A 25,943-nucleotide genomic window follows, 5' to 3' on the forward strand; every position below is an offset into this window, starting at 1 on the left:
TAAGCATCACAACACTACACTATAACACAACTAAACCAGACTGAACAAAAAAGGCACACAGTTGTCATACTACTACCAAAGGTCCACTATCTGCAGTCCAATGGCAGGATGAAAGCTGGCTGAACAAAATGTATTACATTTCAACTAAACACTTACAATGACCACTAAAATATTACCTTTGAAGGCAATGTTAGGATCCCAACATACACTATTTGTACAAATTGAACTCTAACATATCACCATTCCGTAAATGATACAAATCAGAGCAACAACTTCTTCCCTGCACACAACTTACAATAAGCATCCAAAATGGATCACACACAAAATGACCTTCAGGTCTGCTTGGTGCTCACCCAAACACAAAGAAATACACAGAGCAAATAAGAAAAAAGAAAATATTCAGTGTATCTTACATTTTCAAAATGAGACAAATTTCCACAGGCATTGCAGATTATAAAACAGTAGGCCATTTAAAAAAAGACAGTTGAAGGCCATGGCTACAAAGGTTCTTATGCTACGATTACAAACAGTACAAGAGCTTGACAGTAGTTCACAAGAGAATGACCCATCCGGATGGGCGAGTTTTCCGGACTAAATTTAAACGGCTGTTGGCATGGCGTTTCGCCATTTACATAACGGTGGCAAAGCATTGGGCCACTACTGCTTATCTGACATGACAAGCTCACTGGTTCCCTGATTTACTTTAGGCTTTCTCTCTTCAGATAGGCAGCTCCAGAACTTATGTCTTATGATGGAGTATAGCTGTCAAAGATTTTAGTGAGCCAATATAGTGCTGTACACACACTCACAATGTATGTCTCTCTAAACATTACAATGGGTAATTGGTCCAATGTCAACAGATTAGCATATTATGAATATCATATTGATATCATGAATGATTAATGGATAACAAATTATTGCGTTATAATTGTGTACAACAGAGCTTTGAAGAATGTAGAGTTGTAGACACAATCTGATTATTCATCGGATCAGGTCTTGAACACCAGTATATTTACTGCATGTTTCCAAAAGAAAAGTAAAAACAAAAAACATAAAAACAGCAACTGGTCCACTGATAGTAGACCATTCACAAAACTAACCCGCTTTGCATAAGCTTTGGCAGACAACAGGTCATGTATACTGCCACAGGTCACATACATGTACATCCAGATGTAAGAAGTAACATAAGTAAATGGTGATTAGAGTAGAAGAGGAGAGTCCTGTAATTCAGTGGTGTGACTGCTGGAACATGTCAACACGGATTGAGGATTTAGATCCACCTTGCCCCCGTGGCAGGGAGATTTAGTGTGGGGACTTAAAGGGCTATATGTAATATTTTTCCATTGTAATTTCAGAAAATGTCCTTAATATATGTATAGTTATAGTGGAATGATAGTTTCACAATATTTATTTGAATTTGTTTAACAATCTGCCTACACAAAATTGCATTCAAATGGTGCAGCCGTATTGGCTATCAAAAGACAGACCATCTCTTGTTGTCAAATTGACTGAAGCCAGCAAATCCTGTATTGTCAATTCAACAACGGACCAGTCAATTTGACAACAAGAGACGGTTCGTTGTTGAATTGTTACATGCAGTACCTTTAAGCTTCCACTGATGCCACTGATAGTGCTTAAGAAGACATAACAATCAGAAAAGAAACTGAGGGCTCTATTTAATCTGCATCGAGGAAATTCAGCTTTACAGCATGATTGTAATTTAAAGGCAATGTTCTTGCTTTAGCGGAGACTGCATTCACGGTAGACGCTGCTTATGTCGGCTCAATCGGGAATGATCTTAACATTTATATTGTGGAATCTGTAACACTTCAGAGTTACAGATTGAATAGAGCCCTAAGAGGGTGAAGGTATGAAGAGAGAACAGTTGGCCTGACTTGAGTGACATTTATGGTCAAATCACCTCCATAAGATAATGTTGGAACGCCTAAACATGGATGAATAGTTAAAGCAAAATGACACCATAAACAGATACTACCATGAAGTCTGAAAGGTATGTCAAAATATCTTAAATAACGAAATATATATAATATATACACTTTATAAAGTTTATAACGCACAATTAAAGAACGTCATCGTACACTTGAAAACAGCAAAATCAAATCAAATCAAAAAGGCTTTGGGGAAACGGTACAAAAGAAGAAACAGTCAAACGGAGCAATCAAAACATCCTACAAACCTCTATCATATACCTTAAAATCTGTGGTGTGTGTTCCTGTGTGGTTTTGGCCAGATATGGGTTATACTGCTGAACACAGAAGAAATGTGGGGAAAGTGATTGATTGAGTCCTAATTATAAAGTGATTGTGAAAGCTGATTTTTCCAAGGCTTCTAGTAGTCTAGCCTTGGATTGTGGGTGGATGTGGTGGGGTGGCGAAGAGCTTCGGCTGGCCACGTCAGAGCTCGGCCCTCTGCATATGTCACTTCCTCAGATCCATGTACTTTACTCCAGGGAAAAACACACACGGAAATGTATGGGGGAGAGGGAGAAAAAAACACCAGATAATGTCAATTCGGTGAGCCATGGAAGATTCAAGAAATACATTAGACAGTAGGCTACTTCTGTTTAGCGTATAGCTTTCGTATCCATAGTTACCTGGTCGCTGGGGCCATTCTTGTCACCGTTGACGCCCTTCAGAAGTCCGGCGTCCTCGGTCTTGGTGTTAGTCTTCATCTCCACCACAATGTCATCTTTGTTGGGGTTCTCCTTGGTGCTGTGGATGGAGAGCACACTCAGTTTACTCTCAAAAGTCCTCTCCAGTGAGGACAGTATCACATTCTTAGAGGCAAAAATACTAATTTATGGAGGATCATATAGAATACATTTACATAACACTTTTTCAAGTGCTCAGGGTGGTTTACATTGTAATTTACCCTAACACACTACAAATGTGTAGCACCTACCTTATAGAACTAGACACAAAACCTGGCCCTAGACCAGTTGTTAAAGTGCAATACTCACATCTCCTGCTTGCCAGAGCGGCCACAGGGGATCTTTCCCTTCTTGTGGAGGAAGTAGAGCACACTGCCCAGGATGGCCAGCAGAAGGATACAGAGGATGATAACCACAATGATCACACCATTCCCCTCAGCTATATAGACAGACAGACAAACAGACAGAGGGGAGGGCAAGCTCAGGTTAATGCTTACACCCGTTCACCAATCCGATAAACTGGGAGAATGGAGAATGGTCATGGAGAATCATCCAGACATGATAAGGGTAAACACTTCCTGGTCACCTGTGCTGACTACACGTGACCAATGACCCATGACCCATGATGTGAGAGTGCCCTTAGTGTAAAAAAACAAGTGAAAACATCCCTAGACAAACAACATATACCCAAGACATAAAAAGGCCAAAATGACTCGTACAATAACGTTTTCAGATTTGCTACATCAGCAGTTGTTAAAGCAGTTGTGACAACTTTTTACATCAGCAGTTGTCAGAAAGTGGTTACTGTAAATAACCCAGCCATGACCCCAAAGAGAAGGCAGAAGCAAATTCAGAAGCATAGTGGCCAGGGATGGGTGGCCCATCCTCTTCTTGCAGTACCAACAAAAATAGATGTAATAGTAGGACAAAACGTAGAAAGATGTGGAGGATAGTAGCCACTAGCCAGGATAGTCCACTCAGTAACATTTGCCACTGTTTTCCAGGGAGTCCTGGGATCCAGATTGTAGAACAGTTATTGGTAATGAACAGTTATTGGTAATGAACAGCTATTGGTAATGAATTATGGCCAAGTCATAAGAAGCAGATTGGGAAACAAATCAAATGTCAATTTCCTGGTTCTCTGACAGAATGGCACAATAGATATAGTTAATTTGTTGTGTTCGGAACATTGTACAAATGACTGTATGTTCCCTACAGGCTGGTGTGGTTTTTAATGTAAAAGTGGGTTTGAATATACACATTAACTTCCCAGCTTCAGCTCTCTTGCTTTGTGAGTGAGTGCTCCAGACACTGGGCAGAGAGAGATGGGAAATAGCCCTGGCCTGCCCCTGTGACAGAGCCATCAACATTTCAGTGCAATCCCCCCAGGAGAAAATTAGAGAGTGCTACTACCTACCAGAGCAATTAACTCCTATATTTAACCATGCAGTAAGCCCTCGTTAAAAGGGAAACAATAGTCTGGGTGTGGATTTATGAGAATTTCTATTGCAACAGCTCAATAAAACAGTGAGACAGCGCATTAACTTCCCCAATAATAAGTAAATATAAGTGATTTTGGCACTCGACCACTATATTTTGGAACTCGACCACTATAAGTGTTGTCTTGCTCTTTTTTTCCTGTTAGATTTGTCTCTTTCAGACAGAATTTTAAATGTACCCGCAGGCAATGAGCAGAGCCAATCCTCCCACTCATTCCAGCGAACACTTTGCCCGTATGAAAATCATTAATTATTTAGTTGCCTCGTTGGCTTATCCTTCATTGTCTGGGTTGGTGTGCATTCAGAGAGAATCAAACAAAAGTTGAGAGAAAGCAAATGAAAAAAATCTAAAAGTTCTTCTCAACTAGATAAGAGTGATCTAAAGGTGAAGAAGAACAGAAACAGTGTGGGAGTGTGGTTCAGTGGTAGTGCTGAAGCCTCCAAAGCACATGTTACCCATAGTGACATGGGTAGGAATTCCACCCCACACATTTGTGCTGTTTCTTCTCTGTACTACTTCCAACTGTCTAAATAAAAGTGATAAAATATGCTCCTGTTCTCCTTTAAAAAAAAGATGAGGAGAAACAGAGATCAGCAAGAACAAAATAATAGCGAGATTGCTGTCTTACCGGGTGAGTAGGGCGCAGTTGAAGTGACCATGGGAACTGTGGACAAGCAAAACAACAATTAAAATGTAAGACCTTCCCATCAACAATATACATTAGTGAGCTGTTTAAAATAAAAATGCATTTTTATTGTGGGTGTGGGGAATTGCTCATAAATATCAATTTTGGGGGTGGGTAAACGTAGTTGTCCTTGATCCCAAAACTTTCTCACTAAAGCATACTTACCAGAGGTCCACTGTCACGCTCTGATAATAAAATGATGTTCACTGCGAGTAAATACAGCTTTGGACAGTTAGCTCACAGTGATAAGGTGCTGAGTTCCTGACATTTATTGCCATTTGTGGTGTAAGTTCAAATCCCCCATGTGGGGCAAAACAAATATTTTAAATGTGGACTCATATTTATTGCGGTGTCGGGAAGAAAAGTGCAATCATCACCTTGAAAATTAAGATTCAATTCAACCTGCATTTTTATGCGGTAGCTCTTTTTTCAATGGTCAAATTAACTCACAGATTGGTCTTGGGTACTGTACAAAAACCTACAACTACTACCGGTGTGACCCCTTTCACAGGTATGCTTTAACTTTTAAGAATTAGAAGTGTGTGGGCATGGGACAAATATTGCAAATAAAGGATTTGAACTCACAATTTGTGAACTATGATGCAACTGTCTTAGCGGAATGCACCAGCAATCAGTCATAACAGTTTGGAAAAAATACAACAAGTTGACATTACCACCATTGTCATCTATTTCTTGTTACATCTGATGGATGTAGCTATGAATATAAACATATAATCCTCATAGCCTACATGTTTTTTTTCTTTGTAAAAGCACATACAGTTGAAGTCGGAAGTTTACATTCACTTAGGTTGGAGTCATTAAAACTCGTTTTTCAACCACTCCACAAATTTCTTGTTAACAAATTATAGTTTTGGCAAGTCGGTTAGGACATCTACTGTGTGCATGACACAAGTAATTTTTCCAACAATTGTTTACAGACAGAATATTTCATATTTCTGATAGGCTAATTGACGTCATTTGAGTCAATTGGAGGTGTACTTGTGGATGTATTTCAAGGCTTACCTTCAAACTCAGTGCCTGTTTGCTTGACATCATGGGAAAATCAAAAGAAATCAGCCAAGACCTAATAAAAAAAATTGTAGACCTCCACAAGTCTGGTTCATCCTTGGGAGCAATTTCCAAATGCCTGAAGGTACCACGTTCATCTGTACAAACAATAGTACGCAAGTATAAACACCATGGGACCGCACAGCCGTCATACCGCTCAGGAAGGAGACGCGTTCTGTCTCCTAGAGATGAACGTACTTTGATGCAAAAAGTGCAAATCAATCCCAGAACAACAGCAAAGAACCTTGTGAAGATGCTGGAGGAAACAGGTACAGAAGTATCTATAGCCACAGTAAAACGAGTCCTATGTTGACATAACCTGAAAGGCCGCTCAGCTAGGAAGAAGCCACTGCTCCAAAACCACCATAAAAAAGCCAGACTACGGTTTGCAACTGCACATGGGGACAAAGATCATACTTTTTGGAGAAATGTCCTCTGGTCTGATGAAACAAAATAGAAATGTTTGGCCATAATGACCATTGTTATGTTTGGAGGAAAAAGGGGGATGCTTGCCAGCCGAAGAACACCATCCCAACCGTGAAGCACGGGGGTGGCAGCATCATGTTGTGGGGGTGCTTTGCTGCAGGAGGGACTGGTGCACTTCACAAAATAGATGGCATCATGAGGTAGGAAAAGTATGTGGATATATTGAAGTAACATCTCAAGACATCAGTCAGGAAGTTAAAGCTTGGTCGCAAATGGGTCTTCCAAATGAACAATGACCCCAAGCATACTTCCAAAGCTGTGGCAAAATGGCTTAAGGACAACAAAGTCAAGGTATTGGAGTGGCCATCACAAAGCCCTGACCTCAATCCTATAGAACATTTGTGGGCAGAACTGAAAAAGCATGTGTGAGCAAGGAGGTCTTCAAACCTGACTCCGTTACACCAGCTCTGTCAGGAGGAATGGGCCAAAATTCACCCAACTTATTGTGGGAAGCTTGTGGAAGGCTACCTGAAACGCTTGACCAAAGTTAAACAATTTAAAAGCAATTCTACCAAATACTAATTGAGTGTATGTAAACTTCTGACCCATTGGGAATGTGATGAAAGAAATAAAAGCTGAAATAAATCATTCTTTCTACTATTATTCTCCCGTTTCACATTCTTAAAATAAAGTGGTGATCCTAACTGACCTAAAACAGGGAATGTTTACTAGAATTAAATGCCAGGAATTGTGAAAAACTGAGTTTAAATGTATTTGGCTAAGGTGTATTTAAACTTCAGATTTCAACTGTATACACTACATGACACAAAAAAAGTATGTGGACACTTGCTCGTCGAACATCTCATTCCAAAATCATTGGCCATGGAAACCCATTTCGTTAAGCTCCTGACCAACAGTTATTGTGCTGACGTTGCTTCCAGAGGCAGTTTGGAACTCGGTAGTGAGTGTTGCAACAGAGGACAGACGACTTTTATGTGCTACACGCTTCAGCAGTCCCGTTCTGTGAGCTTGTGTGGCCTACCACTTTGCGGCTGAGCCGATGTTGCTCCTAGACGTTTCCACTTCACAATAACAGCACTTACAGTTGACCGGAGCAGCTCTAGCAGGGCAGAAATTTGATGAACTGACTTGTTGGAAAGGTGGCATCCTATGACGGTGCCAAGTTGAAAGTCACTGAGCTTTTCATTAAGGCCATTCTACTGCCAATGTTTGTCTATGGAGATTGCATGGCTGTATGCACAATTTTATACACCTGTCAGAAATGGGTGTGGCTGAAATAGCCAAATCCACTAAATTGTCCACATATTTCTGTATATATAGCGTATCACTTTTGCAACAAACTGTCTAAATGAAGACCAGAATTGACGTATTTCACTATAACTATGCCTAAAACATCTGGTTTAAAAATATATTTTTTTAAATATGTAAGTTAGTCTTTAAAAGCTGTTAAAAGACCCAACATGTTTCTGATTTCAGTTTGGCTTGGATGCATATTTTATGTGATTGAAATACTATCATCTTTTATGATGCTGATAAAGGTGGCACCTTTACAGACGGTCCCTAAACGTGAATTCGTTCTCTCAAGATGCTGAAATAAATAAATCATATTTCTCCACTCCTGTTCCAGAGTAAAAATTTACATTTGGTGTATAATTTTACTGCAAGAAATGATTCATTCTGCAGGAGTTCATATTTTATCAGGCTATGTGAGAGGCTATAGACCTACAGTCAGCTTCCAGTATTCTATTTAATACATCTGAACAGTACAGTTCCTTTGACGGGCCATGTTGAAGTCCCCATGACTGTCGAATTTGTATAGCGCCTCACAATTATCAGACGTAACACTGCTATCATCCTCTTTTACCACGTCAGCAAATCTTTCCCAAACACGAGACTATTGTTCTGGCCCTCCCTTCTATTCATTTTCAACTCCATTTCACAGCGTTTCTCTTATTGACGACTTTGTCCTTTTTGCCTCAGCGGATCAATGTTAACTTTCTCTGCCCAAGTTCCCAAAAGCATTTGGCAATTGGCATGTATTTGTTGTTTTACAGTTATACCCTAAAGATTAGGCTTAGGCTACGCACTAGATAAAAAGAATGAAAGAAAAACCTCAGTGTAGCCTATAGATATGAATTGCACAAGAATGTTACATTTATGGATTTTTTATGCATTGTTTTCTCTTTATTCAACCTGCCCATCCACACGATGTTTCATGACCCTAAACCCTCCCGCCCCGTGTTTATTTTTTTATTTCACCTTTATTTAACCAGGTAGGCTAGTTGAGAACAAGTTCTCATTTACAACTGCGACCTGGCCAAGATAAAGCAAAGCAGTTCGACACATACAACAACACAGAGTTACACATGGAATAAACAAACATACAATCAATAATACAGTAGAAAAATCTAAATACAGCATGTGCAAATGAGGTATGATAAGAGAGGTAAGGCAATAAATAGGCCATGGTGGCAAAATAATTACAATATAGCAATTAAACACTGGAATGGTAGGATGTGCAGAAGATGAATGTGCAAGTTGAGATACTGGGGTGCAAAGGAGCAAGATAAATAAATACAGTATGGGGATGAGGAAGATTGGATGGGCTATTTACAGATGAGCTATGTAAAGGTGCAGTGATCTGTGAGCTGCTCTGACAGCTGGTTCTTAAAGCTAGTGAGGGAGGTAAGAGTCTCCAGCTTCAGAGATTTTTGCAGTTCGTTCCAGTCATTGGCAGCAGAGAACTGGAAAGAGAGGCGGCCAAAGGAAGAATTGGCTTTGGGGGTGACCAGTGAGATATATCTGCTGGAGCGCGTGCTACGGGTGGGTGCTGCTATGGTGACCAGTGAGCTGAGATAAGGCGAGGCTTTACCTAGCAGAGACTTGTAGATGACCTGGAGCCAGTGGGTTTGGCAACGAGTATGAAGCGAGGGCCAGCCAACGAGATCATACAGGTCGCAGTGGTGGGTAGTATATGGGGCTTTGGTGACAAAACTGATGGCACTGTGATAGACTGCATCCAATATGTTGAGTAGAGTGTTGGAGGCTATTTTGTAAATGACATCGCCGACGTCGAGGATCGGTAGAATGGTCAGTTTAACGAGGGTATGTTTGGCAGCATGAGTGAAGGATGCTTTGTTGCAAAATAGGAAGCCGATTATAGATTTAATTTTGGTTTGGAGATGTTTAATGTGAGTCTGAAAGGAGAGTTTACAGTTTAACCAGACACCTAGGTATTTGTAGTTGTCCACATATTCTAAGTCAGAACCGTCCAGAGTAGTGATGCTGGATGGGCGGGCAGGTGTGCGCAGCGATCGGTTGAAGAGCATGCATTTAGTTTTACTTGCATTTAAGAGCAGTTGGAGGCCACGGAAGGAGAGTTGTATGGCATTGAAGCTCATCTGGAGGTTAGTTAACACAGTGTACAACGAAGGGCCAGAGGTATACAGAATGGTGTCGTCTGCGTAGAGGTGGATCAAAGAATCTCCAGCAGCGAGAGCGACATCATTGATGTATACAGAGAAGAGAGTCGGCCCGAGAATTGAACCCTGTGGCACCCCCATAGAGACTGCCAGAGGTCCAGACAACAGGCCCTCCGATTTGACATACTGAACTCTATCGGAGAAGAAGTTGGTGAACCAAGCGAGGCAATCATTTGAGAAACCAAGGCTGTTGAGTCTGCCAATAAGAATGTTGTGATTGACAGAGTCAAAGGCCTGGTCGATGAATACAGCTGCACAGTAATGTCTCTTATCGATGGCGGTTATGATATCGTTTAGGACCTCAAGCATGGCTGAGGTGCACCCATGACCAGCTCTGAAACCAGATTGCATAGCGTAGAAGTTACGGTGAGATTCGAAATGGTTGGTAATGTGTTTGTTAACTTGGCTTTAAACCTTAAACCTTAGACCTTAGAAAGGCAGGGTAGAATAGATATAGGTCTGTAGCAGTTTGGGTCTAGAGTGTCTCCCCCTTTGAAGAGGGGGATGACCACGGCAGCTTTCCAATCTATGGGAATCTCAGACGATACGAAAGAGAGGTTGAACAGGCTAGTAATAGGGGTTGCAATAATTTCGGCAGATAATTTTAGAAAGAGAGGGTCCAGATTGTCTAGCTCGGCTGATTTGTAGGGGTCCAGATTTTGCAGCTCTTTCAGAACATCAGCTATCTGGATTTGGGTGAAGGAGAAGTGGGGGAGGTTTGGGCGAGTTGCTGTGGGGAGCGCAGGGCTGTTGACCGGGGTAGGGGCAGCCAGGTGGAAAGTATGGCCAGCCGTAGAAAAATTCTTATTGAAATTCTCAATTATAGTGGATTTATCGGTAGTGATAGTGTTTCCTAGCCTCAGTGCAGTGGGCAGCTGGGAGGAGGTGCTCTTATTCTCTATGGACTTTACAGTGTCCCAGAACTTTTTGGCGTTTGTACTAGAGGATGCAAATTTCTGTTTGAAAAAGCTAGCCTTAGCTTTCCTAACTGCCTGTTGGTTCCTGACTTCCCTAAAAAGTTGCATATCACGGGGACTATTCGATGCTAATGCAGACGCCACAGGATGTTTTTGTGCTGGTCAAGGGCAGACAAGTCTGGAGTGAACCAAAGGCTATATATATTCCTAGTTCTACATTTTTTGAACGGAGCATGCTTATTTAAGATGGTGAGGAAGACACTTTTAAAGAATAACCAGGCATCCTCTACTGACGGGATGAGGTCAATGTCATTCCATAACTGTGGGGACTGCAGGTAATGAGTCAACCCGCGCATCACTAATGCCCATATATTCCTATGTAGTGTATGTGGCAGGGTGGCTTACTGGCTCTGATGCTGAAGGACTTTGTCTCTGTGCCAATATCGTTGGTGGCGTTGCAGAAGGCTGTGATGTCAGATGTCACTTTGATGGACACCACGCTGATAGTGCTCTGCTCCGTGGCTCTGGTCAGCACCTCGCGCCAGCTCTGTTAACACACAGCACACACACACACTAATGTCATATCATCAGTCACACCAATGTGCATCGGAAAGAGACATAACCAAGAAAATTAGATAGCATAAAAAAATTCATGCAATGTAAATATGCCCACATATGTAAACTGCCCAGTGTACTGCCAAGCCTTGTTTTACCTGGCTGCCAGTCACGGTCCAGGAGATGGTGGGCAGGGGGTGTGCATGTGCCTCACAGCTCAGGTTCACCCACTTCCCAGTTCCCTCATCCATTTCAACCTCCCTGTCAGCATCCTTCATCTGGGGAGCACCTGGGAGATGGGTTACAAACACATACACATTATAGACTCTAGTAAAAGACAGTTTTTGAGCTATGAAATCATCTTATCTGACAAACTCAATTCATTGTTTATCAATCCATTGTTTCTGGTAGAACAACCAGGGTGGGTGTATGTTTTTGTTCTGTCATATCACACCTGATACAACTAATCACCAAGTAGTGAAAGTGCTGGGCTAAAGCAAAAATGTGTACCCCCTTGGGAGTTCCCCAGAAATGGACTGTATGTTACAGAGAGTACATGTGGTGGCGTGGTGACTCACCCTGGACAATGATGTGGACCGAGCCAGAGGTGTGCAGTCCAGGCAGGGAAGAAACAGTCACCTCACACACATACTCTCCTGCCGTGTCATAGGTGGCATCCTGCAGGAACAGCATGTGGCCTTTTCCAACCTGCTGCCCATTCTACACAAAGACAAAAATATACACACAAACATAAGACATATAAGAGGGAACATTACTAAGTCCACATAACTGAATAACAATGCATGATTAGCTACATTCGGCAAGTGACATGGTCATCTGTTATGTCAGTCTTATAAATGTCTTTCATTTAAAGCACTAAGTTAGTGCTTATTACGGGGTATACTGTACCTTGAACCAGACAGTGGCGGTTTCCAGGGAAGACAGAGCGTTGCAGGTAGCAGTCAGACTCTCTCCTTTTAACAAGATCTCTGAGTCTTTGGGCACCACAACAGCTGGGTCCAGATCTGGAGAGAGTAGACATGATGTGAGGACAAGACATTGCTAAGTACCATGCTAGTGTGTGGTCCATGCAACCTTTTTCCATTCAAATGCCTTCTCAATTTGAATTACATCACTGCAAATCATGTTAATCGACGGTGAAAATGTTGACTTCAATTAAATTATCTTAATGAGTAGTGAAGTGATGCAGTGACAAGTGAGCAATTGGAACACAACAGCAGAGCTATCTTGGTAATCAAAGGTCCATGAGTAAAAATAATTGATGGCGTAAACTCAGTCAAGCAACTAATTCAACCACTTCCAGTCTAAACAAACAGAGCATAAAAAATACACGTGTACGTGTGCGTGCGCATGTTTCATTATGTGTGTGTGTGTGTGTGTGTGTGTTAACTTACAGTGGATAGTGAGCTGCATGTCTCCCGTGACCTGCTCGTAGGTGTCCAGGTCCAGAGAACGACACTGGTAGACCCCGCTGTCCCCACGGATCACCTCCCTCAGCACCAAAGTGTCATCGCTGGCCTCCAGCGCCTTCTCCTGCTCCTGAGAGGGGCAACATCAGGTGTACACTGTCATATTAATGGATCTACATTTTGGATACTTTTATGGAATGGAAATCTTTGGCAAATGTAGACTTTGGGGTGAACTATCCCTTTTAAGTCACACCCAAACAACAGCTTAACTAGTCTGGTTACCGGGAGCTACAGTATATAAACCCTTTAAAATGTTCCTGTGACCCACCGGTTGGTCCCGACCCACAGTGTTGAACCACTGATTAAGAGGGTCACAGGAAAATTTTAAAGGGTCAGGGGTCCAGGTGGGTCACGGGAGGATATTTTTTGTGCATTGAAAAAATATATATTCTCCTTGCTGCCAAGATGAGGGCCTAAAATGTTCTTGCCCAGGGCCAGGGCAGAATTCAGCAGTGCAGAAAACCGACCACGCCCATTGTCACACCAAGGGATGGGCAAAAATGACAAAATACAATGACAAAATACCATAAAGATCAATGTATCAAATACTACAAAATACATGTATTCTGAAATGTATTTAATTAAAATACATGTACAGTTGAAGTCGGAAGTTTACCTACACCTTAGCCAAATACATTTAAACTCAGTTTTTCACAATTCCTGACATTTAATCCAAGTAAACATTCCCTGTCTTAGGTCAGTTAGGATCACCACTTTATTTTAAGAATGTGAAATGTCAGAATAATAGTAGAGATAATTATTTATTTCAGCTTTCATTTCTTTCATCACATTCCCAGTGGGTCAGAAGTTTACATACACTCAATTAGTATTTGGCAGCATTGCATTTAAATTGTTTAACTTGGGTCAAACGTTTTGGGTAGCCTTCCACAAGCTTCCCACAATAAGTTGGGTGAATTTTGGCCCATTCCTCCTGACAGAGCTGGTGTAACTGAGTCAAGTTTGTAGACCTCCTTGCTCGCACACGCTTTTTCAGTTCTGCCCACAAATGTACTATATGACTGAGGTCAGGGCTTTGTGATGGCCACTCTAATACCTTGACTTTGTTGTCCTTAAGCCATTTTGCCACAACTTTGGAAGTATGCTTGGGGTCATTGTCCATTTGGAAGACCCATTTGTGACCAAAATTTTACTTCCTGACTGATGTCTTGAGATGTTGCTTCAATATATCCACATACTTTTCCTACCTCATGATGCCATCTATTTTGTGAAGTGCACCAGTTCCTCCAGCAGCAAAGCACGGCTTCACGGTTGGGATGGTGTTCTTCGGCTTGCAAGCTTCCCCCCTTTTCCTCCAAACATACCGATGGTCATTATGGGCAAACAGTTCTATTTTTGTTTTATCAGACCAGAGGACATTTCTCCAAAAAGTATGATCTTTGTCCCCATGTGCAGTTGCAAACCGTAGTCTGGCTTTTTATGGCAGTTTTGGAGCAGTGGCTTCTTCCTAGCTGAGCGTTATGGTTTCAGGTTATGTCGATTTAAGATTCGTTTTACTGTGGATATAGATACTTCTGTACCTGTTTCCTCCAGCATCTTCACAAGGTCCTTTGCTGTTGTTCTGGGATTGATTTGCACTTTTTGCACCAAAGTACATTCATCTCTAGGAGACAGAATGCGTCTCCTTCCTGAGCGGTATGACGGCTGCATGGTCCCATGGTGTTTATACTTGCATACTATTGTTTGTACAGATGAACGTGGTACCTTCAGGAGTTTGGAAATTGCTCACAAGGATGAACCAGACTTGTGGAGGTCTACAATTCTTTTTCTGAGGTCTTGGCTGATTTCTTTTAATTTTCCCATGATGTCAAGCAAAGAGGCACTGAGTTTGAAGGTAGTCCTTGAAATACATCCACAGGTACACCTCCAATTGACTGAAATGTTGGCAATTAGCCTAACAGAAGCTTCGAAAGCCATGACATGCCTTTTCTGGAATTTTCCAAGCTGTTTAAAGGCACAGTCAACTTAGTGTACTCCCTGCTGCAGTGTGTGCAAACCTGGTAAAGAACTACAGGAAACGTATGATCTCTGTAATTGCAAACAAAGGTTTCTGTACCAAATATTAAGTTCTGCTTCTCTGATGTATCAAATACTTATGTCATGCAATAAAATGCAAATTAATTACTTAAAAATCATACAATGTGATTTTCTGGATTTTTGTTTTAGATTCCGTCTCTCACAGTTGAAGTGTACCTATGATAAAAATGACAGACCTCTACATGCTTTGTAAGTAGGAAAACCTGCAAAATCGGCAGTGTATCAAATACTTGTTCTCCCCACTGTATGTAAACATTATTGAAGGCTGTTTAACAGTCTGATGGCCTTGAGATAGAAGCTGTTTTTCAGTCTCTCGGTCCCAGCTTTGATGCACCTGTACTGACCTTGCCTTATGGATGGTAGCGGGGTGAACAGGTAGTGGCTCGGGTGGTTGTCCTTGATGATCTTTTTGGCCTGCCTGTAACATCGGGTGCTGTAGGTGTCCTGGAGGGCGGGTCGTTTGCCTCTGGTGATGAATTGTGCAGACCGCACCACCCTCTGGAGAGCCTTGTGGTTTTGGGCGGTGCAGTTGCCGTACCAGGCTGTGATACAGCCCGACAGGATGCTCTCAATTGTGCATCTGTAAAAGTTTGTGAGGGTTTTAGGTGACAAGCCAAATTTCTTCAGCCTCCTGTGTGGGTGGACCATTTCAGTTTGTCCGTCATGTGTACGCAGAGGAACTTAAAACTTTCCACCTTCTCCACTGCTGTCCAATTGATATGGATAGGGGGGTGCTGCCTCTGCTGTTTCCTGAAGTCCATGATCATCCACACTCCGACTGCCCTCACCTCCTCCCTGTAGGCTGTCTCGTCATTGTTGGTAATCAAGCCCATTACTGTTATGTCGTCTGCAAACTTGATGATTGAGATTGAGGTGTGCATGGCTACGCAGTCATGGGTGAACAGGGAGCACAGGAGGGGGCTGAGCATGCACCCTTGTGGGGCCCCAGTGTTGAGGATCAACGAAGTGGAGATGTTGTTTCCTACCTTCAGCACCTGGGGGCAGCCTGTCAGAAAGTCCAAGACCCAATTGCACAGGGCGTGGTTGAGACCCAGGGCCTCGAGCTTATTGATAAGCTTGGAAGGTACTATGGTGTTGAATGCTGAGCTGTAGTCAATGAACAGCATTCTTACAGGTATTCCTCTTGTCCAGATGGGATAGGGCAGTGTGCAGTGTGATGACGATTGCATCGTCTGTGGACCTTTGGGGCGGTACGCAAATTGAAGTGGGTCTAGGGTGGCAGGTAAGGTAGAGGTGATATGATCCTTGACTAGTCTCTCAAAGCACTTCATGATGACAGAAGTGAGCGCTACGGGGCGATAGTCATTTAGTTCAGTTATCTTAGCTTTCTTGGGAACAGGAACAATGGTGGCCATCTTGAAGCATGTGGGCACAGCAGACTGGGATAGGGATTGATTGAATATGTCCGTAGCTTTACACCACTCCAGCCGACGCTTGGCATTGCGCAAGGTGAATTTAGGCTTGTTTGGCCAAGGAAACCCATATCATGAAGCTCCCGACAAAAAGTTATTGTGCTGACATTGCTTGCAGAGGCAGTTTGGAACTCGGTAGTAAGTGTTGCAACCGAGTACAGATGATTTTTATGTGGCCATCCTACAAAAACTACAAATGCCTTGATGATCTGGACGAGACTGCCAAATTGAGGCAAAAGTAAGAATCTCTGTATTAACTATCTAATGTTAGCTATATTTAGTAATTAATAAATTGGCAACATTTCTTTAAACTGACAATTCTTTGAACTGTCTTGTGCAAGTTTTAAATTGACACAATACCTGTTAGTAAAGGTGTCAGCTGAGGGTAAATAGAGCCGAATCTATTGATAAAAGTCACCTTGTCCGAGAGAGATTTACATGGTTATCAAAACGTCACTCCAGGGTAAACCTAAAACGAAACACAGCCCTTATTTTAAGTGGCTCTAAAATCCTATGGGGAAAATGAAGGGCGGAAAAACAATTGGAACCATTTCCCTATTTGACCACTAGGTTTTATGGGTACTATGACACATCCACTGTGGGGCTCTATGGGGTGACGTCAGAGTTGGGGTGTCCCAAGGATCCTGTTTATAGACTTTTCTGTGACGCGACTTATGCTTTTGGTCATTGACGAGGCAACACTCCATCTTAACTCCTCCACATTTACTGGATTGGTTGAACCTCACTCGACAGGTTTTTCCTCTCGTCAGGACCAGAATGTGGGGTGTCACGCTCAGGCGTTTCTTTTACGCCTGTTACGTTAGGTTAGGGAACCCCTGCTCTGAATGACCAAATCATGCTTCTATCCACATTCCAGTCTTAAGACTCAACAGGGGAAACCTTAAATGTGTTATTGTGGTCAGTTGAACATACTGTAGGTATTGTGTGTGAGACATGGGAATGAGAACTATTCCATCCTGAAGATTTTGATCTCCAGTCAGTCACAGACCTTGCCCGACGGGGTCCAAAGATCTCTCCCAGAGCCACAGGGTCAAACATTATGCGGTCCCGTTCACAAGGCCTACACTTCTACTCCGAGGCCTGAGTTTGAATATCAAAAACATTCTCCAGATGTCTCCTGCGTGTCATTTTTTCCCCCTCGTTTTATGGTTCTCTGGACTCAATAGGCAGACGCAGAAAAGCGGGCTATTCTTACTTGTTCTCGGTTGAAAGTGAAGGGCGGCGGGGGGTTGCCATCGCCTTGGCAACGAAGCTCCACAGTGTCCCCCTCTTTGACCAGGCCCTGGGGAGATTCCTTCCACAACTCGATGATGGTCGTGGGGACTGCGGGACAAAAACCATACATCAACGGGGCTATTCAACGCCTGGTGAAGTCACCAGGCTACGCCGCTTTACAAGCCAGTCATTTACTCAGCACTGACAACAGCAAAGTTTGTGTTTTGTCATCACTGTCATGGTATGCGAAATTGGTTCAAACAACACCAGACACATTGAGAAAACATTGTGGGCTAAAATTGAAAGAGCACCAAAGATGGTGGGTTTGGATTAGATTAGTTGGTTTACTACTTTGACAATCCAGAAGCTGTTGTTGACTTGTTTTAGATAGGCTGATATATTTCATAGGCTTTAACTTGGGTGTTGTAGAGAGAAACACCAGCAAACACCCTACTAGTTTTATGGTAGGGAAATTCATAAAAACAACTGGAGAGCGCCTTTATCACAAAGAGGAAGTATTAGCTCTAGTTAGCAATACATTCAATTGAACTCAATAATGCTAAAAGTATTAGCATGCTGAGTTAGCATAAGTTGTGCGGTTAGCGATAGCATGTCTGGGGTATATGACAGTTGGTAGGTTTCTTACAGTGCACAGTGATGTTGATGACCTTGGACTTGGCTGTCCTCACACCTTCTGGAACGTAGTAGCTGACCTCACAAGAGAACAGGGCGTCCTTGTCCTCCTTGGCCACTTTGTACTGCAGCTCACTCTGGACCGTGTAGAAGCCACTGGACTCACGGGTCACCAATGTTACCACATTGATCCCTGGGAGGGGTGAGAAAAACACTGATTTAGCTGCTATCACAGACTGATAGATAGATGACATCCGGAAACACTTCTTCGTGTAACGACAACATGTATTTCAGTAACTGTTGTGAGTCTCACCACATGAAGTCAAAACAAGAAAATTGCTTGACTAGTTTTTCTCAAATAGTCCATTGGTGAGATAGTCCATTGGTATTCTTGCTACTCACGGCCATGTGTGGGGGTAAGTGGGCTGCTGTCACGGTACCAGGTGATGTTGGGTTTGGGGAAGCTGTTCCTTGCCTCACACGATGCAATCTGTATAGAGGGAATAAGATACCGTAAAGCGTTTTATAATGTTCAATGTTGCTTTCATGGACTGAGAGATAAAGTGAGATGTACTCAAGTGGACTGCCTAGTGCCTACCCTTGATGGCAGCTCATTGGTCACAGAGATTCCAGCATGGACACCTTCAATTACTGAGGCCTCTGGAGGATCTGGAAAAAATAACATTATCAATGTATAGACGCATTCTATCAATAACCACTGAAACACCTGGTAATGGGAAGAGTATGTGCCCATACTGTGCTGTACCCAAATCCTCAATCATTTGGATAACAAGGAGAGAGAAGTTGGATCAAGCACAAACAGATCTGGACCATCAGGCTAGGAAGAGACTGATGCAGAGTCCAATGTCTTACCGAACACCCTGAGGTGGGTCTTGCCTTCTCCGTTGCCTGCAGCCATGCCGTTGACTTGGCAGAAGAACTCCCTCTCATCAGTCAGCTGGACGTCCTGGATGGTAAGCAGCACGCCCTCCTGGTCCCCAATGTCGGACACTGTGATACGGCCCGTAAAGTCTGTACCACTATCCACTATCTGCTGTGTGTTGTCACCGTAGTAGATCCGCTCCCGGCTACTGCTACCGGGATTCCTCTGTAGGGAAGGAAAGTGCCAGAAGATGAACTAGGTTGAATGTGAAAAATACAGTGTACTGTACATAGAAATGAATTGGTGTGTGTATGTGTGTCAGAGCATGTGAGCGGAGTGGACCAGTTGGAAATCCCGTTCATCGCTCATGGAGCGGTGCTCCTTCCCAACCGCTCCGCCTAAAACCGTTGTGCACTCACAGGAAAAAAAACTGCCGCTCCAAATTCGCTCCATTCATTAAAATCACAATTTAACCAACAGCAATCTATTTCTGTGACTACCTGGACCTACCATTTGGTTTTGAAGTATTGAAACCAAACCATATGGATTTGAATGAAAATTATTTGAATAAACATGAAAAGGTGAATGTAAGAAGTGCACATAATTTAAAATAGGCTACATGTCATATTAAACAGCATATAAACACTCTAAATAGGTAAGGAGCCAGACAGGGAGACTAAGCCATAAAAAAAAAATCTTCTTTTAAAAATAAAAGATTAACATGGGCAAAAGAACACAGACACTGGACAGAGGAACTCTGCCTAGAAGGCCAGCATTCCGGAGTCACCTCTTCACTGTTGACGTTGAGACTGGTGTTTTGTGGGTACTATTTAATGAAGCTGCCAGTTGAGGACTGTGAGGCATTTGTTTCTCAAACTAGACACTCTAATGTACTTGTCCTCTTGCTCAGTTGTGCACCGGGGCCTCCCACTCCTCTTTCAATTCTGGTTAGAGACAGTTTTCGCTGTTCTGTGAAGGGAGTAGTACACAGTGTTGTACGAGATCTTTAGTTTCTTGGCAATTTCTCGCATGGAATAGCCTATTTATTTATTTTTCAGAACAACAGTTTTCAGCTGTGCTAACATAATTGCAAAAGGGTTTTCTAATGATCAATTAGCCTTTCAAAATGATAAACTTGGATTAGATATCACAATGTGCCATTGGAACACAGGAGTGATGGTTGCTGATAATGGGTCTCTGTACGCCTATGTAGATATTTCATAAAAAATCTGATGTTTCCAGCTACAATAGTCATTTACAACATTAACAACACCGTATTTCTGATAAATTTTATGTTATTTTAACGGACAAAAAGTAGATTTTTTTTCAAAAACAAGGAAATTTCTAAGTGACCTCAAACTTTAGAACGGTAGTGTATATATATAGGTAGGCATAAAGATTTTTAGGCAAAATAACCTGATCAAAACAGAAAGCTCCTTGAACATTTGTAACGCCTGTCGTCCTCCCCTTCTGATGAGGAGAAACGAGAAGGATCGGAGGACCAATGCGCAGCGTGGTAAGTGTCCATAATGTTTATTTTCAGACATAAACTGAACACTACAAAATACAAAACAATAAACGTGAAACGAACGAAACCGAAACAGTACCGTGTGGCGACAAACACTAACACGGAAACAAACACCCACAAACCAAAAGTGAAACCCAGGCTACCTATGTATGATTCTCATTCAGGGACAACGATTGACAGCTGCCTCTGATTGAGAACCATACCAGGCCGAACTCAAAACCCCAACATAGAAAAACACACATAGACTGCCCACCCCAACTCACGCCCTGACCATACTAAATAAAGACAAAACAAAGGAAATAAAGGTCAGAACGTGACAACATTGGAATATACCAGGCCTATTGGGCCAAAATCAATTATGGCCTATTGTATAGATAACAGAACAAAAATGAACGAAAAGTTTAAAATATCAGCTTTTTTATTTATGAATACTTTGCTACAATGAAATACTTAGTTATCTACCCACCTCGTTCCTTTTTTTTTAGCATTTGCATATAGTAAGTACACCATCATGCTTTCGGGATATGTGTCTTTTCAGATTCCACAATGATTCTTTAGTTGTGGACACTACATCACCACACTCCCTCTCTTGCTCTTGGTCCTCATCTTTCTAAGTCACCTTGATTTAGCACCTGTGAGTTCTATCAGTTTCTTTATGAAAATATTTAGTGAACTCTATGACAGTAGCTGAAGCAAGGGGCTATAGCAGCACACAAGGAGACTACAAATGCATGTTGGGCCGGGCATGCCCTGAGCTCTTTAAGTGAGTGCTACAAGAGTGAAATTCGAGCAGCGAGGAGTCCGACGCTCCAACCTTTGGGAATCTCGCTCTGCGCTCCAGTCAAATTGGGGACGCTCCGCACACATACTTAGATGAGAGAGAGAGAGAGAGAGAGAGAGAGAGAGAGAGAGAGAGAGAGAGAGAGAGAGAGAGAGAGAGAGAGAGAGAGAGAGAGAGAGAGAGAGAGAGAGAGAGAGAGAGGCAGAGAGAGAGAGAGAGAGAGAGAGAGAGAGAGAGAGAGAGAGGCAGAGAGAGGCAGAAAATGGTCCAGAAGTACTCACCACAAACCACTGGATCATGACTGCTCTGGCCTGCTCACTGAAGACATACTGGCAGGGGATGTCTGCTATGTCACCCAGGTACACCTCCACACTCTCCTCCATGGTCATGTCCACCTTGGCCCAGGCTGCAAAGAACAAACACAACACCATCATCAGTGTCTTGTCACACCAAGGACCACAACAACATGCAAGGCAGGCCAAAAATAGGCTTCGCATTTTATATTTTCAAAAGACAATCTTTAATTCATTACCCCTATTGTGCCAGTACTATAATGACACACAGGCACAGTGTGAAAGCCAGCATGTTCACTCTATTGCAAACTGATGGATCATCTATGGATCAGTGGGACCTGTGTTTTTACCGCTCTAATGGTGTGAGAACTAGACACTGTGGCTGGCTGGCAGAGGGGAGAGATGTTACAATGTGTGGAATGTGTGAAGCAGGGCCCACCGTGGTCCCTCCAGGAGCACTGGGCAGTGTCCAGCTCTTCAGCATGTCACCCGCCAGCCGCCAGCACAGAGAAAAGGCTTGTTTTACACACAGACTGAAGAATTACTGCAGTGTTCCCTGTTAACCCGTGACCGAGCCAACAAACTATCCTAAAACTGGCCCGCTCAGCATCGTCATGAGAACCACCAGACACAAGATAGAGCCTGTTTGATGTATAACAGCATTATAAAAACATTTTTTTAATAGGATGTAGAATCTAGCACTATTCTTGGCAGATCTGTCTAGACTTTAGGGTCACACAGCTACCCATAACCAAATAATTGAAAGTTATATAGTTTGCTACTGCAGGGTTTTGTAATTTTAGGTAACAATCAAATATGCAATATTAATTGAATTGGGTTATAATCATGTTTCACACTCATGTCTGTTCTGAAGGTCACTTTTCCAAAATGATCTGGCAACGTTGTTCTCAAGCCTCTTCCCACTCCATTGGAGCTGGGCCACACAGACATTCTCTGAGACAGTCTTACAGTACGTGTTGTTTTGTTACCACATTGTTCTTGTGATCTCCAGTAGGTAGCCCCCACACAGATCTCTATCTATAGTAATACCCTGTCTGAGCCAGAGAAAAGGAGACATGCCTCAAATTAAGCCTCCCATTCATGCTGGAGAGATACTTGCTCTTCAATCCCCCTTCCCCGACACACATGTAAATATTGTATGGTAAATTGTTGAGTGCCTTCCTGTATTTATACTAAAGCTACTTTTTTATTCTATTCTACTGCGCTCATTTCCTTTTTTATTTAAATTTTTATATTTTATTATTTCTTATTTTTGTCGCAATATCGAGAGGGAACCTGCAAGTAAGCATTTCGTTGGACTGTGCATACCATGTGTATCCTGTACATACGATAAATAAACATGAACTTGAAACTTGAACTACCCTTGGTGCCACAGCAATCCGCCACACTGACTTGTAAGCTATGACCCCCACTCTGTTCTCCTCTCCCTCTCTACCCCGCACATCCCCCTCTTTCTGGCTCAAAGACAGTCTGTTTTTCTCCCCTCGTCCCACCCCTCCATCTATCTAGCCAGATCCTAGTCCACTGGGGCCACCATGCCCCCCCTCCTATCTACACCCCCTCGTCTTTTTATTTTTCTCTCAATCCATTTCAACCCCCCCTCTCGCTGTCTACCCCTATCTCAACCGCACCCCACCTTCTCTATCTCACCCCAACCCCTCTTCTCTCTCTAGCCTCCATCTTCACTTCAGCATGGAGAGAAGTAGAGAGAATTGAGAGAGGCTTCCTTCTTAATCGGAAGCATGTGGGAGGCGGGGACTGGTGCTGGTAGGGAGCCGGGGAGTATTAATGGGTTTCCTCCATGTTGGCAGAAGGAGCCCTGACTGGGTGGAGGGGAAGGGGAGAGCAGACATTGGTAGTGGTAAGGGGGTGAAATTGCTTTTCAATTCAATTCAGGGCTTTATTGGCATGGAAAATATATGTTTACATTGTCAAAGCAAGTGAAATAGATTATAAACAAAAGTGAAAAACAATGAACAGAAAAAAATGAGATTTTTTTTAACAGTAAACATTACACTCACAAACATTCTAAAGGAATAGAGACATTTAAAATGTCATATTATGGCTATAAACAGTGTTGTAACAATGTGCAAATAAATAAATCAACATAAATATGGGTTGTACAATGGTTGTTATTCATTGGTTGCCCTTTTCTTGTGGTCACACATCTTGCTGCTGTGATGGCACATTGTGATATTTCAACCAAAAGATGTGAGTTTATCGAAATTGCATTTGTTTTTTGAATTCTTTGTAGGTCTCTGTAATCTGAGGGAAATATGTGTCTCTAATATGGTCATACATTTAGCAGGAGGTTAGGAAGTGCAGCTCAGTTTCCACCTCATTTTGTGGGCAGTGTGCACATAACCTGTCTTCTCTTGTGAGCCAGGTCTGCCTACGGCGGCCTCTCTCAAGAGCAAGGCTATGGTCACTGAGTCTGTACAAAGCTTTCCTTAATTTTGGGTCAGTCACAGTGGTCAGGTATTCTGCCACTGTGTACTCTCTGTTTAGGGCCAAAATAGCATTCTAGTTTGCTCAGTTTTTTTGTTATTTCTTTCCAATGTGTCAAGTAATTATCTTGTTGTTTTCTCACCACATAAGAGTAGGAATGCCAATGTCAAAGAAGACATGGCAAGGGGGGGCTAGGGGGGTCCTGGGTGAGTGAGAGGGAATGGAATTGGAATCGGCCTCATTCATTTGTTTGTGTGGTGTGTGTGTACTGTATGTGTGTTTGTGAGGAGGGTATGTGTCTGAGTCTGTATGTGTGTGTGTGTGTGTGTGTGTCCAAGCCCACAAGCCATTACCATTTGCACTTTCTGGAAGTATTTTCAAACTTCTATATTCAGATCCGTCATTTTAAATCACACACAAATGCATGCACGCAGACACATACACACACACAAATGCATGCACGCACACACATACATACAGAGCCCTTATTAAACTCACAGTCACATCCCGCTGGTCCTATTGAGCTTTCCCACCCCCACTGTCAGCCTGCTTTTCCCCTCCTTTATCCTGTCCACAGCACCAAGCAACCAGCCTGCTCATTGTGGCCCTGCTTGTTGAGGCTTATTTGTGTCAATTCTCCCAGTCTCTCATCTGGTTTCTCTCTCAATCTCTCTTTCCCTCGCTCCGAGCCATGAGGCCCCAGGCTGTATTCAGTCAGCTCTAAGACGCACACGCCATTGTTCCCACACCTGGTAAGACCTTAGCCTCTGCCTCTCTCCAGAATGTTTGTTCACCTCAAACTCAGAGGTTACAGGGAGTTTTTCACGTACCACTAAGGTTGTTTGCTGTTTATCTCCTGAGCTGTGGTGGTTTAGCTCATGAGGGAACAGGAGTAGAGAGGAGGGGGCAAAGTTTCCGTCTCTTTGGGCCTCGTCATTTTTGGGCTAATCCGATTAGCTTGCGGACAGAATATCTACTAATCGGGGGATTTAACTCCAAAGCCAACATGGGCTGCCTTATCTGTGTAGACTTACAGATACAACAGCAGCATACCTCACCTGTGGACTACTCAGTCAGAGTGTTGTCCCTGGTTACCACAGTCTGCTGGCTGGAAACCGCCACTGGATATTTGGACGTGTTGACAGGGCCCGTAATGAGGCAATGAGGCCCGAAACTTCTGGGCTGTCACAGAGGCAATGGAGGGGGGTGTACCAAGGAGATTTAAAATTTGTCCCGTTCTTAGGGAACATTGCCCATTGAATCCAAGCTGCATTGTTAACAGTCAGAGGCATTGCAGACAATAGCACTGAGACAATGGGAAGTGCCGCATGGATTGTTTGAGGGGGGTCTTGCATACAGTCGGTCATTATACACCTAATACGCAGACAATAGCATTAGAAGCTAATCACGGTAGTCTCAACATTAGCTTCTGTGCACCTCCCCTCACCTCCCTCACTGACAAAGCGGATCAGCTTGGGTTGCAGGCCCATCTGAGCTCCATTAAAGCTCCAGCTGTTCCTCGTCATCCTCCTTATCCACGGTAACAGACCCACCCTGCCTCTGCCAACCGTTGACGACAACACACACGAATCACCTGTGGCAATAGAAATTAAAGCTATTTAAATGGGAGATATAGCCTAATCCCTCCATGTCTAGCCAGGCATGAAATAGTGCAATATGTATGTTGTGGCAGATAACCAGTGCCTGTTCACACTGCTACCATCCAGAAGGCGAGGTCAGTACAGGTGCATCAAAGCTGGGATCAAGAGACTGAAAAACAGCTTCTATCTCAAGGCCATCAGACTGCAAAACAGCAA

The 25,943-nt window shown here is 42.9% G+C and overlaps 1 protein-coding gene across 1 annotated transcript; it reads right to left on the minus strand.

Moving 5' to 3' along the window:
* Positions 1 to 2,584: 2,584 nt before the first annotated feature.
* mcama (melanoma cell adhesion molecule a) lies at positions 2,585 to 25,652 on the minus strand. Its single transcript, XM_038988459.1, has 15 exons — positions 25,574 to 25,652; positions 21,646 to 21,770; positions 21,165 to 21,175; positions 19,046 to 19,266; positions 18,771 to 18,841; positions 18,575 to 18,662; positions 18,186 to 18,365; positions 17,520 to 17,647; positions 12,741 to 12,882; positions 12,235 to 12,350; positions 11,904 to 12,045; positions 11,484 to 11,614; positions 11,176 to 11,317; positions 2,981 to 3,110; positions 2,585 to 2,732 (listed from the first exon to the last, which is right to left on the minus strand). The coding sequence occupies exons 1-15, from the start codon at positions 25,650 to 25,652 to the stop codon at positions 2,585 to 2,587; spliced, it is 1,854 nt and encodes a 617-aa protein (XP_038844387.1).
* Between the last annotated feature and the right edge of the window lie 291 nt (positions 25,653 to 25,943).

This window comes from Salvelinus namaycush, chromosome 3 (assembly GCF_016432855.1).
Source record: "Salvelinus namaycush isolate Seneca chromosome 3, SaNama_1.0, whole genome shotgun sequence".
Lineage (NCBI taxonomy): Eukaryota > Metazoa > Chordata > Actinopteri > Salmoniformes > Salmonidae > Salvelinus > Salvelinus namaycush.

What these genes read in the sequence shown, in the direction of transcription:
- mcama (XM_038988459.1), bottom strand. Translation starts at nt 25,652, where the DNA reads ATGACGAGGAACAGCTGGAGCTTTAATGGAGCTCAGATGGGCCTGCAA. An exon ending in ACTTACCCCCACACATGGCC is followed by an intron (nt 18,366 to 18,574) that starts GTGAGTAGCAAG and finishes CACCCCTCCCAG; the next exon opens with GGATCAATGTGGTAACATTG. An exon ending in CCGCCACTGTCTGGTTCAAG is followed by an intron (nt 12,046 to 12,234) that starts GTACAGTATACC and finishes GTCTTTGTGTAG; the next exon opens with AATGGGCAGCAGGTTGGAAA.